The sequence below is a fragment of the Sander lucioperca genome, chromosome 8, assembly GCF_008315115.2.
Source record: "Sander lucioperca isolate FBNREF2018 chromosome 8, SLUC_FBN_1.2, whole genome shotgun sequence".
NCBI classification, from domain to species: domain Eukaryota; kingdom Metazoa; phylum Chordata; class Actinopteri; order Perciformes; family Percidae; genus Sander; species Sander lucioperca.
In genome coordinates this window covers 648,958-666,507 of record NC_050180.1, presented here as the reverse complement: position 1 = coordinate 666,507, position 17,550 = coordinate 648,958, and the positions used below count along the sequence as shown (strand labels likewise).

Sequence of the window (17,550 nt, the reverse complement as noted above, 5' to 3'; positions counted from 1 at the left end):
TGCCCTAGTGTTGGAACATTAAAATCCAGATAGTGAAGACAAGACACTAAGCTCCAGTGATTTTATTACTAACGTTTTCAACCACACTTATTCTCAGGTCTTGTTTCTTGCCTTGAGAAAGACCAAGTTTGGTCAAACCGTTGGTAATAAAATGAATGAAATGAATGTTTAACGCTCAAAATTTTCAGACCACCCGGATCATAAGTCGCCACACAGATCTGGAAACAAAACCTTGGCCTTTGGGTTGCCAGGCCAGTTATGATTAGGCCAAATGTTGGTGCCATCTAACTCAATCAATCAAAAAATCAACAAACACTGGCTATTAAGAAGTTAGGCAAGCCAATCGCTGTTTTGCATTGCATTAAGTTTATTTAAATAGGTCCAGGCTAAGCCCCGAACCTCCTCAAGTCCTAGAAACGCTTCTGGTTGGTAATAAAATCCTTCATTGCCATGAGGAGCAGCCAGGCTTCACTGTGCATTCAGCAGAAACTCTTGCTGACATCATCATTTGTGTTGTATCTAAGAGAGAGTAGAGTAGATGTGGTCCGGATCCCTGGAGGCTGGATCCAGACTCTGGTAGGTGGAGTCTACACAGGTGGAGAGTGGAGGACAGCTCACATAGAGGTCAATCTGAACACAAAAATACAATCAAAATACAGAAACAGCAACTTAACCACACATCTCAAATACTGTAGCACCAAGTCTGGATATGTAATTGTGTGATGTGAAAGCAGAAGTTGTCAACATTAAACACATTAGCACGTCAAGCTTGAGCTACCACCTACGAGCTAATTAACGTGACTCAGGTTGATGCTACCAACTAGCATGCTACCCACTCAGGCAAAGCACTATTTTGGAGAGTGCTACTTGCCGACCTGTGGATGAAACCAAATCCCAAAAAATTACTACAGCTCTTGCGAAATGGGTGGCAACTAACTGCAGACCTGTCAGCATCATAGAAGACTCGGGTCTTAAAGACGTACTACAGTTGGCATGTTCTGACCCGTTTTATACACTGCCGTCGAGGGGGACAGTAGTTTCACGCACACACAGCCTGTATGACACAGAGAAAGCAGCCCAACTGGAACTGCTGCAAGGTGCTGGAAACGCTGTCTCATTAACCAGTGATCACTGGACGTCAGTGAGTAATCAACATTATTTAGGAGTTACTAAACACTATATTGACTCTGGTAAGGATATGGTTTTTTTAGTTAGGTACTTGGAGGAATTGTGCAATAATAACAGATTCACACATTTTTCTTTTGTTTACAGTAAATAAATACTAAACACATACAAATAAAAAGTCAAGTTCATAAAGTAACTTTCTTTGCATTAATTTGATTCCCAATCAAGATACACTGGTAAAAATTGCTTTCCATTGTTAATATGTACTTAAAAAGAGTTCTGAAATGCAAAATAATAGAATTTTAATCATGTGATAAAATATGCGATTAACTATAGAACTTCAGCAGATTAATTGCGATTAAAAAAATGTATCGTTTGACAGCCCTACTATTAATTCATTACAGCTGTTGTGACACCCAGCTGACCACAGCTGTTCTCAGTGAAGAGCAAACATATCTCATATTGGATGTTTTTAGCACAGTGGAATAAGCTGCAGGTTTAATATTCACTCTGATTTTGGCTCAGTTTTCATCTTAAAAAACATCTGAAGAAAATATTGGTTCTTTAGAGGATACATGTTCCACTATGTTTACCAGCCTCTAACTGTGTCTGTCTGCTGTTTGTTTCATTCAGGTGGACAGAAACATGTCTCCAAATGGATCAGCATGTTGCTTTATTATATATATATGATATGCTGGATTAAAAAAAAAAAAAAGCAACTGTGCTCTGATAATAATGTCCAAGGGGTGTTCATAACTTGTTTCCAGACCCCAGGGTAACAAACATTTATCTATTTCAGACGTTAGTGGAGCATCACTACACAAATAAAATGTTTAAGATGCTAAATATTCACGCCTTTCCACTCATTGCCTCTCAGACAACATGTACTTACTTTATGTATTACTGTTGGTAGTGCACATGCACATACTTGAATTTAACATATTGGATTGTAGTTTTACAGAACGTGTGAAGAAATGTTTTGCAAACTGTGCGATTCAACTGTTGTTTCCTTTCCTTCTCACAGTGCATCAGCAGCCATATTAAAAGCTAACAGTGAGAGTTAACAAAGATAGATGAGTTAGAGAAAGTCACCTCAGTCCTGATGATGTCTGTGTTTCCTCTCTTGTTTGAACCTGAGGAACAGACAAAGTATTTCTCTCTATATTGAATGAGTAATTATTAAAACGGTGCAGATAATACTGAAAGATAACTCACCATCAGAGTGCTTAATCCTCTTTTTGTAGAAGAGCAGCAGAACAGCAGCCAGCAGCACCAACACCACCACCACCACCACCACCACAGGGACACACACACCCAAAACCAGGGGGAGATCTGGAGGAGAGATGACAGGAGAGATAGAGAGAGAGAGAGAGAGAGAGAGAGAGAGAGAGAGAGAGAGAGAGAGAGAGAGAGAGAGAGAGAGAGAGAGAGAGAGAGAGAGACCGACCAACAGTAAATCAAAAGAGCTGCATGGACACCAAGGCAGCTGCAACAAGTATTATTAACCCCCATAAATGAAATAGCCTGACGCTGTCTGGTAAACATCACCATGGCAACAACACTAATGCATTAACAATATAAACTCCACTCCAGTGTTGTAGTACTCAAGACCAAGACCGGTCCAGAGACCCTTTTTAAAGGTCTCAGTCTCATTTTGGAATCGACTGCATTCTTACTCGGTTTTGTATCGGTCTCCATTAAGGGCACTCTGGATTTCATTTCAAGACCGGTCAAGACCCCAACTGCAGGGATATTGCTAAATTGCCTGTGTATTGTCTGATTCATGCATTAACACCATTACTGTGATTGGATGTAATACTTCCTGCTTCAAATGCAACCAATAACTTGACTCATTTCTAATTTAAAACTTGCTACTGTTAACCCCTTCTCCCCAGCCCTCTTTAACACTCACTCCAAATAAAGTTAATGCGGGGAACAGGAGAAGATGTTGTCTGTGATGTCATCAGTGTGGAGTGCGATGGGACTGATGGTGAAGAAGGGACCTGAGAGATCATTCATGCTGTGTTGTCCAAGTAATAGTAACATCAACTTAATATGTTTAAATCAATACTTTATAACCATTTTATGACATTTAAACCAACAACAAATATAAGTTCTATGCATACAAGCATACACATCCATGTATTTGTAATAACAGTATATTCACATACAGATCTGTCGAGGCTGCTTACTGGCTTCAGGGGAGGCTGATGAAGGTGTGGAGCTTAAACTCTGTGATGTCATCAGTGTGGAGGCTGATGAAGGTGTGGAGCTTAAACTCTGTGATGTCATCAGTGTGGAGGCTGTTGGGACTGATGGTGAAGAAGGTCTGAGAGGAGAGGTTGGAGCTGTGAAACATTAAAAACACAATGAAACAGTCAGATAGTGATTGTAGAGATCCAAAGAAGTGGTGATGATCAGATGCTCCCTGCAGAGAACTCTGTGTTAACATCCATGTGTTTTAATCACACAGCTAAATGCAGAAGGTCATCAATGGGTTTGGTGCAACAAGATTCCAATCAGCTGCAGTGTGGGACCGTCTGAGTTTATCACATATTTTACACATCAACTGTTAAAGGAGCATTTATCAGAGTTCTCAATGATGAAAATATGCAGCTCTTAATACAACTGTTAGACTAAACATGTTGAGTTATTAGAAACACCAGCAGCTGTCAGTGAACAGTTAATAACATGACTCTCAGTAGAAACTCACCATCTGTAACTCGGATCTCAATCTCCTGGTATGATGGTGAGAATGGGAAAGATCTGACCAAACCACATCTGTACCGTCCTGAGTCAGAATGAGTCAGGTTTCTGATGCTCACATACAGATATGTTTTAGAAAATATTGAATTTTTATATTCAATGCTGTATCTGCCTCTCTGAGCTGTGTCCTCTTCTGTGTCAATGAGAATGTCTCCATCATGTTTACATTCGTCCTTACAGACATTCTCCTCTTTCCAGAGAAAATGAAGGAGCATCTAACTGTGATGTTTCCTCCTTCAGTTCCTGTACTCTTGATGATTTCTGCATTGATGAGACCAATGTTTCCATCCTGCAGTGCTGTTGAAAAGAATAACAATCAATAGTTACTATCTGTACTTCCTGTAAGATGTTGCAGTCTGATTTGTTTCACATTTCCATAAATCATACATAGATCCCCACAGTCATACTGGGAGCTGCCCAGTTCAACCAGTCTGTGACTGAGGGGTAACAGTTTAAAACAACAGAGATCTGGATTCTTTCAGATTTCAAGCATTAAAATAATCTCACAGTCTGACTCTGATTTAATGTTCCCCAGAGAATAAAAACAACTCAAAAAGCAATGAAGTGATTCAGTCAACAATAATGAAACATGGAAACATTACTGTGTTTAGACAGAATGGGAGGTCAGTTCTAGAGGCAGCACGATTACATACAAAGTCAAAGTTTGAGTTTATCCTGGGCTTTATGAATCTGCCTCAAAACACATCAGACACAGTCAGAAGGACAGAAAGTTTGTTTGTTTGTTTGTTTGTTTGTAGCAAATCAACACAAACTATCAAACCGGTACGAATAATACATATGATGATAAGCATAAACATAATTGAGTGAGAGTTATGTTAATGAAAAGAAATTCTTTATGCCGATTGATTTTGATTGATCATAACTTGTCTGATTGTTTTCAAAAGATTGATTTTCTTCTCAACTATCTGCAGCTGTAGTCAGATAGCAGCTCCACTCGGGGCAGATGGAGCTACAGAGTTCAAACAAACGCTTTTTGTTTTATCTTTTGTCATTTTATTTTCCTCTGTGAAACACTGAACCTTAACTTCTTACATCCCACTGACCCACCACTGGTCAGTTATTACAAACTCACGCTGCTCATCCAAACATTGTTCACACAGAACTTTATTTTGGCCTGTGAAGGAAGATGACATTTTTATTGTTAATCCCGCTTCCAAAGCTCTGATTGGTTGTTTCTTAAACCGGGGTGAGAACCGTCAATGTTCACATCACCACCAGACATATTGGAATTACTGAACAAACTGGAGTTGTAGGCAGAGGTTTAAATATGTCTCCAACCAATTCAATTTCAATTCAATTCAATTTTATTTATAGTATCAAATCATAACAACAGTTATCTCAAGACACTTTACAGACAGAGTAGGTCTAGACCACACTCTATAATTTACAAAGACCCAACAATTCCAATAATTCCCCCAAGAGCAAGCATTTAGTGCGACAGTGGTAAGGAAAAACTCCCTTTTAGGGAGAAACCTCAGGTTGTGAGGAAAACTTCCTTTTAGGAAGAAACCTGGGACAGACCCAGGCTCTTGGTAGGTAGTGTCTGACGGTGCCGGTTGGGGGTGTGATGAACAGTGGCAATAAAAGTCACAATAAAGATAATGGAACTATGACTAGAAATAGTAGTTGTAGTAGTTCATGGCGTAGCAGGGCACTGCAGGGTGAAGCAGGATGGAGCAGGACATAGCAGGACACTGCAGGGCGTTACAGGACGTAGCAGGGCATAGCAGGATGTAGCAGGGCATTACAGGACGTAGCAGGGCACTGCAGGGCATAGCAGGACCTAGCAGGGCATAGCAGGACGTAGCAGGATGTAGCAGGGCATAGCAGGGCACTGCAGGGGATAGCAGGGTGTAGCAGGGCATAGCAGGACCTAGCAGGATGTAGCAGGGCATAGCAGGGCACTGCAGGGCGTAGCAGGGTGTAGCAGGGTGTAGCAGGGCGTGGAGCAGGACCACGGCAAACGCTGCAACCATGATTTAGGTGCCACCCTAATCCAATGAAAACTGCTGGGTGAACAAACATAGGGACTCAGAGCTAAGCAACAGACTACACTAGAGTGGAAAACCTTCTTCAACACACCAATACATAAAATCGTAGTCCCATAATAATCATGGGGGAGAGGGGTCAGGAAACGGGGAGAGGTATGTGTTCATTTCTGCTTGGGGAGTGTAGTCTATATTATTTAGGAGAGCAGGGGAGGGTGTCTTATCTTTTACTCATCTCATGATTATATTTTTCTCATTTATTCTGGCTAAAATATATTGAGGTGCTCGATTCCATCAGCACCAACAGAGTCGTCGCCACGGTAACATGCCAAACCATTTAGCATCTCGTTATCCAACAATAGAGAGTAGCTGCAGTTTTACTGTTTTTTAATGTTTGCCTTAAATATATTGTTTTTATAAAATGTTGAGAGGGTAATGAACTTTTTTCCTCAGTCAACAGGAGGGTCCAAAGAAAATACTGAAAAGGCTGCAAAGGGCTTTTTAGGAATATAAGATTCAGCCTCCCTCCCACCAAAATAATTAGTTTACAGTCCCTAAAATAGCAGAACAAAACATGTAAGAAATTGTACTGTCCTATAAGATATGAAAAAGAAAAGTTATAAATGTTATTTAGACAAAATGTAAACCTATGAAACATTTTATTTTATATATTAGTACATATTTATTTAAGTGCATTTTAGTTTTTTCTTCTACTTCACCACTTCTTATATGAAAATGATGTTGCTGATTGGCTCTCAACATCCATCCTCAGCTCTAAAATAACCCTCAAATATCAAACAATCATAACAAACAGGATCAAAAGCAACATTTAAAAATGTTTTATTAAGACAAAATGTGAAACTATGAACCAAGCATTTTGTTCAATATCATATTACATATGTGTGTGTGTGTGTGTGTGTGTGTGTGTGTGTGTGTGTGTGTGTGTGTGTCTGAGTGTGTGTCTGTGTGTGTGTGTGTTCATGTTTACTGCTGCACTTGTTCTTTTGGAGCTGGTTCAAATAAAATCATTTAAAATCATTATTTTCTCTCTACCGCTCTAAAAAGGTGAACACTATTATATAACTACTAAACAGTCTAAAATTGAGCGTCAGCATCAGTTCTGGCAGGCCAGGTAGTCAAGACGCTGCTAACCGCTATTGGTCAACAGTGTTGGGCAAGTTACTTCCAAAATGTAATACATTATAGATTACTAGTTACTGTCATTTGAGAGTAATTAGTTATATTACAATATTACTGTCTCTGAATTGTAATGCGTTACACTACTTTTGCATTACTTTTGAGTTACTTTCACCAAAATAACAGGGGAAGTTTGATTTGGCAGCTAGCTTGTGAATTTCACCACCGGATCAATAAAGTCTCCTCTTTATCCACTTTAATACATCATAGATTATTCATATTTTGTATAATTAATATAAATATGCAAAGTAACTAAAGCTATACAAAATAGATAAGTAAAACGTATAATAGGCAAGTAGGAGAAAATGAAAATACTCAATTAAAAGTACGGCATTGTTGTAAAATGTTTGTTTATAGCACTTCAATAAGAAATTCATGTTGTTTAGGTTAAAACACTCTAAAGGAAATGTTCAATTATAGTGTGATTAAAACTCACTATTAACATTATTTACAGTACGTGATTTACAGCTGATATGTGAAAAGGTAGCCTACACAACCTTATTTAACAGTAATTTAGTTTTACTGCGAACCGTCACAGGAAGTGCTTTTATTTTGAAGTAGGCTACACGGAAGTTGTCTGTTGTGTAGCCTGCTCTTGCTAGCTTACTGAGATGCAACATGTCCGTCAGACTCAAGTTGTTCACTTTCTTGTTTGTAAAACTGCAACATATTGAACAGTAAATGGTCACAGTAAAAGACAAGCGCTTTTGGTCGTCATTCGAAGCCATTCCACTACAGGCATAGTTACTCTCCACGGCTGATAAAAATGCAATGATATTTACGTGTAGCAACCCTCAACATTAATTCCCGACATGTTTATATCTGTCAGCCGCTGACGTACCGTCACCTGTTGGGACATACATGTTGTCCGTACCGTCTCTGGTTCTGGTTCTGACCAGCGTTCTGACAGCAACAGGAAAATAATACGGCTTTTTTTTTCTTGTGAAGAAATGTGTCGTGGTGTTGGTGAATTCTTAAAAAAACCAATGCACCACTAAATGTTGCGTTAAAATGCATTGTAACTCGCGTTACTGAGATTGTAACGAGTATAATATTACCGAAATTTAATTAGTAATGCGTTATATTACTGCGTTACAGCAAAAAGGAATACATTACTGTAATTGCGTTACTTTTGTAACGCGTTACTCCCAACACTGTTGGTCAACAACACGGTCTCATCAGCTGATCTGCATCAGCTAAGTTGCAGCAGCTGATCTGCATTAGCGCATCAGCTGGTCACTCCCCTCGCTGCTAAATGGCTACACTCAACAGGGTGCGCTACTTAAGCTGATTCAGTTAGCTCCTTCTGCTTGCTGCCTTATCTGCTCCTAAATGCTGCTACTTTAGCTTGTTCCTACTGCTGCTTTAGTTTGCTCCAAATGCTTGCTGCACACTTTTTGCTACCCCCCTCCTCCCTGCTCCACCTTGTCGTGTATAACGTGGCATTTGCTTCTATGTCATTGTTGCTGCTCTGTTCATATGGGGGAATAGTTTAGATCTCCCAGTATTAAACTGTGTGAGCGTCCCCTAATGCTGCTGCTGTCCCCTGATTCACTGCTTTTTCATGGTGCTCATGAAAGGTCAGGGGACTCCTCTGAACAGAGCCATATCGCCAAATTTAATTCATAATTTATTCAATAAATTCTTAAAGCTTTTATTGTCTGTGTTGTTCTTGACGTTATGGACCTGACAGAACTATATAAATCTACTCTAAAACTACAAGTACAGGAGATCAAGAGTTGACTGGTTGATTGTCATTGTTAAATGGAGTAGATAACTTTTAAAGAACTACATTTTAAAGAGACTCATACCAACTCTGAACATCCTGTTTGACCACAAACCAACATGTTGTTAGACTGAGACAAGAGGTGATGAAACACAGTCCACCAATAACAAACTGTTTCCCTTCTGCTGCAATGTTTGTCTGATTGTTGGTCTGCTATGTTTCTATTGTATAATTTAGCTTAGTAGTACTTTTTACTAAATATATTGTAATTGTTATAATGTTATGTAAATATGTAATTTTACTTTCTTTTAGGGTGACTTTTACCATCTGTCTAGGCACTGCTGATGAAAAATAGCCTTCTGGCTAAAGAAATGTTTATTAATATGCACTGTCCCCGTAATAAATAAATAAAATAAATAAAGTTGAACCGACCCACTGTAGATAAAGAAATAATAAATAAATGACATAATGAAGAGACAGTAGAAGCTGAGTTTACTCACTGAGGAAGAAGAAGCAGATCAGAGACTGACAGACGTTCATGTTGGAGGATCTGATGGTTTAACGCTGCCTCTCTTTCTTCTTCACTGGTAAACCAGGAACTGTTCACTTCTCTAAATGATGGAGTTCCTCCTCCAAACACATCACACCCTCCTCTACTCTCCTCCGTTCTTTATTCTTTATTAAGTGTTTTCTTTAATCTGCGAGTTTATGTCTGATTTTACATTAAAACTAGAAACTAAAAGTGGGAAGTTATATTTTTGTAAAATCACTGTATGACTATAAAATCTCTACCTTGTTAACACATTTTTGAGTCTTATGTTGAGTCTTTTATGTTTATTCTTTTTTTATCTACCAGTTTAACCAGCTTCAAATGATCAACTTTTTTTCAGAAATCCGTTTAGGCATTGTGTTTTAATTGAAAATAAACTAAATGGCGGCTGATATGTTTCATTTTTTTATTTTTATTTTCCTGTAGAAAACTGATACTTTATGCAACATGAAGAATATGATTTATTATTATTATAAAAGTTGTTACAGCTTTGTGTCTATAGAAACTCTGCAGTAACAATTGGTACAGTGTAATCCCTAAATGTCCTCTCATAATTCAAGTGTTGAAGCCTTAGCAAGCGTTCAGACTGAAAACAGACCTGCATTAAAAATGCATGTTATTATTTCAGGTAACGGTGAGACGAAGAAATCAGCGGCCCCTTCAGTGTTTACCAAGCAGAAACCTGCGGGGCTGAGACATGAAGCCAACGTGGAGGCTGGCTCCAAAAACAAGCCCCATGTTAAAATGTCCACCTTTACAGCAGAAATAAACATGTTATGCTTTCATACCTCTTTAAATTATATGAGAGATTAAAGCTGCAGGGGGCAGAAAGAAAAGAAAAAATGCCAGAATTTGAAGTAGAGTGAGACCTCTTCCTGCAGCTCTCTGTCTTTCCTCTCTGTCGCCCAGGCAATGCATGCAACAACAAGTCATACAAAGTTCATAAATATGTAAATTACCATTGAATATTAGGTATCAGAAGATCAGGAATTTAGCATTGTACAGGCCATTGTTCTCATGATGACTGGATTCAGCACCTAAACACATCCACTATAGTTTGAAAAATACAGAATAAATACAGTATATAATAATAAAATATATAACTGCTATAAGAACATATACTAATATAATATAATAATTTCATCTTCAAAAAAAAAAAAAAAAACATAATGTGAGCTGTAACTGACATAGTTTTCAGATTTCTTTGAGTGAATGTGACTCATTCAAATCACTTTGTGTCCCCTGTTGGCTCCTGAGAGAGTAAATGTGGCGCTGACAGTGTTGAAGCTACAGCTGATGTAAAGTAACAGTAGAGTACAGAGGAGGTGAAGCGTCTTGGGCGTGGCTGCCGGCCGAGCTGGCTTCTACCCGAGGAACAGAGTAGACCACGTTATCTGCGTCACCACAGGGGGCGCTGTGCAGCGAGGCAGCTGTATCGTTGGGAACATCCAGCTCAGAGTAGGTGAGGTCACTCCGGTCGTCTTCAGTCTGCAAGAAAACACAAAGCTCAAACTTTATCTCCTGACTTTACTCGCCTGTTTCTTCACAAGAGCATCATTTCAGCGTGAGCTGCTTCATGTAAACTGTTCACAGGGTTTTATCTCTGAATCTATTGTTTACCATAAATATCTGTATCAGTGCCACACCTTTTCCTCCCTCTCTCTGTTCACACTTCCTCTTCCTCAATGGCTTTAGATACAGTACAGTATAATCACAAACTGGCCTGGTTCCTGTTCCTCAATAGGTTGCTTTTCTCTCTCGATGAACAAAATAGACAGACGGAAGTCCTCCTCCAACTATATTGATTTATCGTAACATTCTCTGAGTAAATAACTGGATTTCCTTTTAATTTTGAAAACATTAAGTTCATTTAAAACCGTCCACAATCTTCTCTCTATTCTGACACTACAAAAAAACAAAGTCCTTTGCTGTACAATAACACTTTCATTTGTAACGTCTCAAAGCCTGCATCCAAACATGAAAAGGCAAATGAACATTATTACATGACTTATGATCACCAAAGATAGGTAGGTGCTAGGGATAGAGAAACAGCTGTGTAAATAAAAACTAGTACCTATCACCTGCAGCCTGAAGGTGTTTACTAAAACCTAAAACCCTACCAGACTTTTGACTTACTTTCTTCTGAGAAGTGGGTGCAGTGACTAAGCTGTACTCCTCTGTGGTTTCCACTCCATCTGGTTTGGTGTATTTGGCGTAAGTGTAAACTGTAGACACTTCTACATGAGGAGATGTGCTCTGTCTGTCCTCTCTGATCTCCTCATACACTCTGTTGGCCTGCAGGAAGAGAACAGGGCTTTGTATTAATATCAGCTGGTTTCTCAAACACTAATGATGCTGAGATGTCCAGATGAACCCAAACTCACCTTTGTGACATTAGAGTACTCAGTTTCCAGAGGAGGTTCTGAAAAACATGCAGTTCAGAAGATTAGAATAAAGAGATGACTTTAAAAAACCTTTTGTGACTTCATTTAAAAAAAGAGCTTTCTAAACTTTCTGGGCAGACCTTAAAGGTTCTATATATGAGATTTAAAACATTAATAAAGCAGCAAACAACTACAAAATGAAGTCACAGTGTGAGTTGTTATCAGAGTTTCTCTGTTCTTTGTTTTGGTAGCCGGGTCGGCCGCGTGCTTGTTAGTGCATGTGAGTCCCTCCCTTTGAGACTGTTGGCCCTCCCCTTGGTATTAAAGAGATTGTTTTTGCGGTCTGGACAGTGTGGACGGCCCCTGTGAACCTCTGGTCGTTCATTACTGACTGAGGTTAAAGGGGTGATAGAATGCAAAACCAAGTTTACCTTGTCATCAGGGGCGGTTCTACATTGAATTACACCCAGGGCGAGACCCCCTTCGAGCGCACCCCCCCCCCCAGAATTTTGCAAAATTACTATATTATAGTGTATATTTATGTTAAGTTCTGATAACTTATACTGTCATATTTTGTGCAGAATAGCTGAATTCTCTTAAGTGTGTTTTTCAAATGTTCTAATGAAAGATTTGCGCAATTGAGAAATATAATTTTCTTTTACTTATGTTGTTATTATAATATATATAAATATATGTATATATATATATATATATATATATATATATATATATATAAAAATATATACAAAATAATATGGAATATGGAATATAAAAAAAAAAGTAGTCAAAAAATGTTTGCATTTCAGACGGCCGGCACGAACACATACGCCTAGCAACTCGATAATAAAACCGTAAAGTAGGCAAGGATCTTTCAACTCAGGATAGGATTGAGATGAAAAGTGTAACTGACACATAACTGCGATCAGCTTCGTGGGTGCTCAGTATTAGAGGAGCACCAACGGTATCGGTGCCTATGCACAGCAACCCGTTCGACCCAGAGGAGATCTGTCCCCCGCTCCCCAATCCCCTTTCCCCTTCGCACACAGCTTCTCTGTGCAGTGTGCGCACGGCACCTTCTCAGCAAGCAGGGGCGCAAATTTGCCAATTCCCCACACGGTGAAATGATAGATAATACTGTAGAAAACCACTTCGAGGATTTTTTTTTTTTTTTTAAGTGCTCGTGCCATAAAAAACATGCGCCCCGGGCGGCTGCCCGTTTCGCCCGTGCCAAAAACCGCCACTGCTTGTCATAGTTGAATAACAACAGTTCGGTGGGTAAATAGGACATACATAGAAGCTCAAAATCCCATTGACAACTCTTTCCTATGCAAATCTCACATTTTGAAACTGCTGCTGAAAACAGGCAAATCTCAACAAAGCTAAAAGTTGACGTCAACTCCTCAACTCCTACCTTATTTGGCTCTAACTTCTACGTTTGTCACGCCCCAACATTTACATAGCCCACTGATCTGGGATCAGTTTTTCTTGTGAATCTAGGTCGCGCAGATGTTAGAAATGTTATTCATTGTTTGTCCGATATTTCATTACTAAATTCACTTCTGAGACTTTTTTATGCCAGAAATCAACTATGTAGAGCTCAAATATGGGCCTTTTTACGAAAATTGATGGTTAATTGCAAATTTATTATGACTGTTTCGGACTTCAGAAGCTCCACAGTATGACGTGGGAGAGGCCAGTGCCTGCCCGGATCGCTGGCTTGCTTCCCAGACTGTACACCTTCAAACCCCGCTGCACGCTGGTTGGAGCTCTCTCAGGAGATATGGAAAAGTGGCCCAGAAAAAAAGTGTTTAGAAGGAGTAGATATTGGACAATGGAGCGGGACATATGGATTTAATGCAGCGGCGCAGTGGACTCGCAATGGGCGGTGCGCAGGAGCTGCCTGCTGGCGGTGGTTCACGGTACGTTAACTTTTTTTTTCCAACATGGATCCTCGGGGAACACAGTGTCGAAAGCATTGGTGTGTGTGTGTGTGTGTGCGCGACACACTGGAGGATGAATAAACTAACGAAACTCTGTATCTAGTGCTTTGTACAGTAACATTGGTTGATGAGTTTATGTTTCGGGGCCGAAATGAAGTTTGAAGCCAGTGGCGGCCGGGCGTGTTTGTACATGTCTGTAGTTAGGGTTAGTGTGTGTGTGTGTGTGTGTGTGTGTGTGTGTGTGTGTGTGTGTGTGTGTGTGTGTGTGCGCAACCAATCAGCGTGCAGCACATCTAAATATTCATGAGCATACCATATAAGGCAGAATTTTTTCCATTTTTTTGGCCCATTTTCAGCCCAACCAATGTTACACACCCTATTAGGTGACCTTAAGGAACAGTGTGAAATACCCTATATAATCATTCTATCACCCCTTTAAAGCGTCTCCAAGAATGGACCTCCTCTCTTCTGTCTCGCTCTGTTGTTGTAGATTAGTCTAATCTTTGGAAATGTCTCCTGAACCGGAGTATAAGCACTTCGGGGGACTGTAACCAATCATTGCAATGCAGTCTAGGAGACCCCGTCTACGTTGTTACAAAAGACCCTCCGTCGCCCAGGCCGCAGTTGCGCAATATGAACATCCACAATGCCCGAGATGGAGAGCCTTTTTCAAATTTGATTGTTTCTTTAGTGTGTTAATGGTTGTGATATGACTTCTTCAACTGAAATAGCGGGTGACGTGTGTGTGTGTGTGTGTGTGTGTGTGTGTGTGTGTGTGTGTGTGTGTGTTTCCTGTAGTCTCACCTTTGGGTTTCCTGGACCTCATCCTGCAGAAAATCAGCAAAGCTACTGATAACATGATGAAGAAGACGACCAGAGTCAGACCCACATACAGCAGAGTACTTGAGGCTGTTTGAGCAGAAGAACACGTTGGTTTTACACTTCCTGGTTCATTATTAAATATATCTGGCAGCATAAACTGGACTCCAAGGTTCATGAGGGACCTGAGAGATCATTCATGCTGTGTTGTCCAACTAATAGTAACATCAACTTAATATTTTTAAATCAATACTTTATAACCATTTTATAACATTTACATCAACAACGAATATAAGTTCTATGCATGCATGCATACACATCCATGTATTTGCAATAACAGTATATTCACATACAAACAACAAAGTAAATGTACCGGGAGCTGCAGTTGCAGCTGGTGTTGTGTGTTTCCGTTAAGGCTGCTTACTGGCTTCAGGGGAGGCTGATGAAGGTGTGGAGCTTAAACTCTGTGATGTCATCAGTGTGGAGGCTGATGAAGGTGTGGAGCTTAAACTCTGTGATGTCATCAGTGTGGAGGCCGATGGGACTGATGGTGAAGAAGGTCTGAGAGGAGAGGTTGGAGCTGTGAAACATTAAAAACACAATGAAACAGTCAGATAGTGATTGTAGAGATCCAAAGAAGTGGTGATGATCAGATGCTCCCTGCAGAGAACTCTGTGTTAACATCCATGTGTTTTAATCACACAGCTAAATGCAGAAGGTCATCAATGGGTTTGGTGCAACAAGATTCCAATCAGCTGCAGTGTGGGACCGTCTGAGTTTATCACATATTTTACACATCAACTGTTAAAGGAGCATTTATCAGAGTTCACAATGATGAAAATATGCAGCTCTAACTGTTAGACTAAACATGTTGAGTTATTAGAAACACCAGCAGCTGTCAGTGAACAGTTAATAACATGACTCTCAGTAGAAACTCACCATCTGTAACTCGGATCTCAATCTCCTGGTATGATGATGGGAAGAAAGATCTGTCCAAACCACATCTGTACCGTCCTGAGTCAGACTGAGTTAGGTTTCTGATGCTCACATACAGAACTGTCTCAAACAATGGAAAAATTCCTCCATCATATCTGATGCTGTATCTGCCTCTCTGAGCTGTGTCCTCTTCTGTCTCAATGAGAATTTCTCCTTCTTTACATTCATCCTTACAGAAGATCCTCCTCTTTCCAGAGAAAGTGAAGGAGCATCTAACTGTGATGTTTCCTCCTTCAGTTCCTGTACTCTTGATGATTTCTGCATTGATGAGACCAATGTTTCCATCCTGCAGTGCTGTTGAAAAGAATAACAATCAATAGTTACTATCTGTACTTCCTGTAAGATGTTGCAGTCTGATTTGTTTCACATTTCCATAAATCATACATAGATCCCCACAGTCATACTGGGCGCTGCCCAGTTCAACCAGTCTGTGACTGAGGGGTAACAGTTTAAAACAACAGAGATCTGGATTCTTTCAGATTTCAAGCATTAAAATAATCTCACAGTCTAAATCTGATTTTATGTTCCCCAGAGAATAAAAACAACTCAAAAAGCAATGAAGAGATTCAGTCAACAATAATGAAACATGGAAACATTACTGTGTTTAGACAGAATGGGAGGTCAGTTCTAGAGGCAGCACGGGTTACAAGTTTGTTGAGCCTCACAGAAAATCAATGAGTGTCATCTCATCTCATTATTAAAAGAAAACATAAAGTCAGAGCCTTTACTGGTGAGTTGATCACCTTCCTTCCTCTTTCCTCCCTTCCTTTCTCTCTGTGAACCTCTATGTTTAGATCTGTAGTTTCCTGTGATGTGAAGCTACAACAAACTGTAGTCATGGTGAAACAGCAGAACTATTTCCTCTGTTACTGTCATAATACAACATTAATAACTGCAGGGCATTGGGTTGCTTAGAAAGCAAGTACAGCAGAACAACAGGCACAGGTCAAACGTGAATTAGATTAATAAAAAATAAAAAGGGAACTAATACCCAGCAGTATGTAAAGTATTTAAATTGAGCTCCACCTTTTCCCAGCTGCAATATTAACGTGATGAACACATAAATGCATCAATAATTATATTATAATCTGCATTATTATGAAATTGGCCATTCTGCATAGTGAGAACTTTCACAGGAAACACGGTGGCTCAGAGGTTAGCAGTTCTGCCTCACAGCAAGAAGGTTCTTGGTTTGAATCCAGGTTGTTCCGTGTGTGTGTGGAGTTTGCATATTTTCCCTGTGTTTGCATGGGTTTTGTCTGGGTTCTCCAGTTTCTTCCCACCATAAAGACATGCATACTAGGACTACAGTTAAACATTACACTGGTGCACTTACAGAAATGTTGATTAATGTGCATTGTCCTAATCAAAATAAAATTACAAACTTCTGGTACCTTAAGTACATTTTGATGGTAATACTATTTTTTTTCACTCTGTATTTCTACTGTTATTCAGAGTAAAAGGTCTAAGTATGACTGTCACCACTCATCACATCCTGTTTAACCACAGAAACCAACATGGTTTTGGGTTAACAAAAGATGTGTTGTGACAGAGTCCACTCATGAGAAACTGTTTCCCTTCTGCTGCAAAGATGAAGTGAGCGACTGTAGATAAAGAAAGAAGATAAAGAAACAGAATGCAGTAAAAAGTGACAGAATGATAGAACCAGAAGCTGAGTTTACTCACTGAGGAAGAAGAAGCAGATCAGAGACTGACAGACGTTCATGTTGGAGGATCTGATGGTTTAACGCTGCCTCTCTTTCTTCTTCACTGGTAAACCAGGAACTGTTCACTTCTCTAAATGATGGAGTCCCTCCTCCAAACACCCACCCCCTCCCCCCCTCTACTCTCCTCCCTTCTTTAAGTCTTTCTGGTTCCTGGTTGGAACTTAAAGAGGCATTAATGTCATATTTCTGTCTACACTGCTAAAACGCACAGAGATTCCTCGATTTATAGTTAAATATTTCTGTCTACACCAAAAAAAATCTCCATCTTTTTAAATATGTTTTGTTATTTTGTAATTTTTCTGCAAGTTTAA

The 17,550-nt window shown here is 39.6% G+C and overlaps 1 protein-coding gene across 6 annotated transcripts; it reads right to left on the bottom strand.

Annotated features, from left to right (window-relative positions):
* Positions 1–2,129: 2,129 nt before the first annotated feature.
* Positions 2,130–17,331, bottom strand: LOC116050914 (CMRF35-like molecule 9). 6 transcript variants are annotated; one of them, XM_036004613.1, is made up of 7 exons: positions 17,199–17,331; positions 15,456–15,806; positions 14,890–15,096; positions 14,502–14,606; positions 11,758–11,795; positions 11,510–11,668; positions 10,521–10,861 (listed from the first exon to the last, which is right to left on the bottom strand). In XM_036004613.1, exons 4-7 carry the CDS (start codon positions 14,554–14,556, stop codon positions 10,661–10,663), a joined length of 453 nt encoding a protein of 150 aa, XP_035860506.1. In that variant the 5' UTR covers positions 14,557–14,606; positions 14,890–15,096; positions 15,456–15,806; positions 17,199–17,331; the 3' UTR covers positions 10,521–10,660. The 6 variants fall into 6 exon arrangements, 5 of the variants coding, with proteins under 5 accessions (XP_035860508.1, XP_035860506.1, XP_035860507.1 ...); XM_036004614.1 differs by lacking the exon at positions 15,456–15,806; XR_004898158.1 differs by lacking the exons at positions 10,521–10,861; positions 11,510–11,668; positions 11,758–11,795; positions 14,502–14,606 and adding exons at positions 2,130–2,258; positions 2,341–2,457.
* Between the last annotated feature and the right edge of the window lie 219 nt (positions 17,332–17,550).

Excerpts from the sequence above, each read along its gene's own strand:
- LOC116050914 (XM_036004612.1), bottom strand. The coding sequence starts at position 14,694 with ATGAACCTTGGAGTCCAGTTTATGCTGCCAGATATATTTAATAATGAA. Across the intron at positions 11,796-14,501 it reads GAGGTCCAGGAAACCCAAAG|AACCTCCTCTGGAAACTGAG; the intron begins GTGAGACTACAG and ends CATGTTTTTCAG. Across the intron at positions 11,669-11,757 it reads AGTACTCTAATGTCACAAAG|GCCAACAGAGTGTATGAGGA; the intron begins GTGAGTTTGGGT and ends CTCTTCCTGCAG.